Here is a 1,317-nt window from a genome sequence, read left to right as displayed (position 1 = left end):
TGAAAAAGAACTAAAGGTTTTCCTTGGCATATTACTTTTATCTGGCATTGTTCCAGTTCCATCACGGAGACTTTACTGGAAGAATTCTCCAGTGACTAGAAATGAGGCAGTGTATTCTGCAATGAGAAGGAACAGATTTGATAAAATAATGCAGTTCATACATTTAGCAGATAATACTAATCTTGATGATTCAGATAAATATGCTAAACTCCGTCCCCTGATAAGGCTACTTTCCACTCGATTTTTGTCTCGTTTTCAACCAGAGCAGCATCTATCTCATGACGAGGCAATGGTTGAATATTTTGGCCGCCATGGATGCAAGCAGTGTATTCGAAACAAACCAATACGCTTTGGTTATAAAGTTTGGTGCCTGAATACTGATGCAGGCTATTTAGTAAGCTTTGACTTATACCAAGGTAAAACATATGAAGGTAATTCATATAAGGAGAAAGCGTTTGGCAAATGTGGAGCCACTGTTCTGAAAAATATAAAGTCATTACCAGATGATAAAATACAACTCCCATACAGCTATTACTTTGATTACCTTTTTACCTCTTTTCCTCTTCTCCAACACCTGAGTGAGCAAAACTATACTGCTACGGGAACAATAAGAGACAATAGGCTGAAAAAATGCCCTTTGAAAGCAGTTTCTGAGATGAAAAAAGAAAAAAGGGGAACATCAGACTTCATCATAGATAAGGCAAATAACATTTCATTATGCAGATGGATGGATAATTCGGTTGTCACCATTACATCAACGGCTCATGGAAGGGAACCCCTTAGTAAGGTGAAAAGATACTCTAAAAAAGAAAAAAAAAATATTGAAGTTGACTGCCCATTAGTTATTCGAGAATACAATAACCACATGGGTGGAACTGATCGCCAAGACCAGAATGTGAATAATTATAGAGTATCTATTAGGGGTAAGAAGTGGTGGTGGTGTATTTTTACCTGGTTATTAGATGTATCAGTGCAAAATGCTTGGATTCTTCATAAAAAGTCAGGTGGATGTTTACCTCAGCTAGATTTCAAAGAACAGATTGCTGAAAGCTATCTGAAGAGATATGGGATCCCTCCTAAAGGGCCTGGGAGACCTTCCCAGGGGGAAACAGGTTGTAAGAGAGTTCTTGATGACATTCGTTTTGATGGAATAGAACACTACCTGATAGAGACCCCAAACAAGAAAAGACGTAGATGTGCTGGAAATCTGTGTAGCAAATCTCCTTCCAGTCAGTGTAATAAGTGTGATGTAGGTCTGTGTTTGTCTTGCAATTTAGCATTTCACACAAAATAGACTTCAATGATGTGCCACATGAT

General features: G+C 38.0%; 1 protein-coding gene across 1 annotated transcript in view; it reads left to right on the top strand.

Moving 5' to 3' along the window:
- LOC137636196 (uncharacterized) overlaps positions 1 to 923 on the top strand; it is a gene marked incomplete at its 3' end in the record, with an annotated part of 9,308 nt that extends 8,385 nt beyond the window's left edge. Inside the window, exon 3 of the mRNA XM_068368605.1 lies at positions 724 to 923. Coding sequence (XP_068224706.1) covers positions 724 to 923 — 200 coding nt within the window. The remainder of the gene's footprint in view (positions 1 to 723) is intronic.
- Between the last annotated feature and the right edge of the window lie 394 nt (positions 924 to 1,317).

The sequence above is a fragment of the Palaemon carinicauda genome, unplaced genomic scaffold, assembly GCF_036898095.1.
Source record: "Palaemon carinicauda isolate YSFRI2023 unplaced genomic scaffold, ASM3689809v2 scaffold2488, whole genome shotgun sequence".
Taxonomy (NCBI): Eukaryota; Metazoa; Arthropoda; class Malacostraca; order Decapoda; family Palaemonidae; genus Palaemon; species Palaemon carinicauda.
The sequence above is the reverse complement of the archived record's forward strand: the minus strand, read 5'-3'. Positions and strand labels throughout refer to the sequence as shown.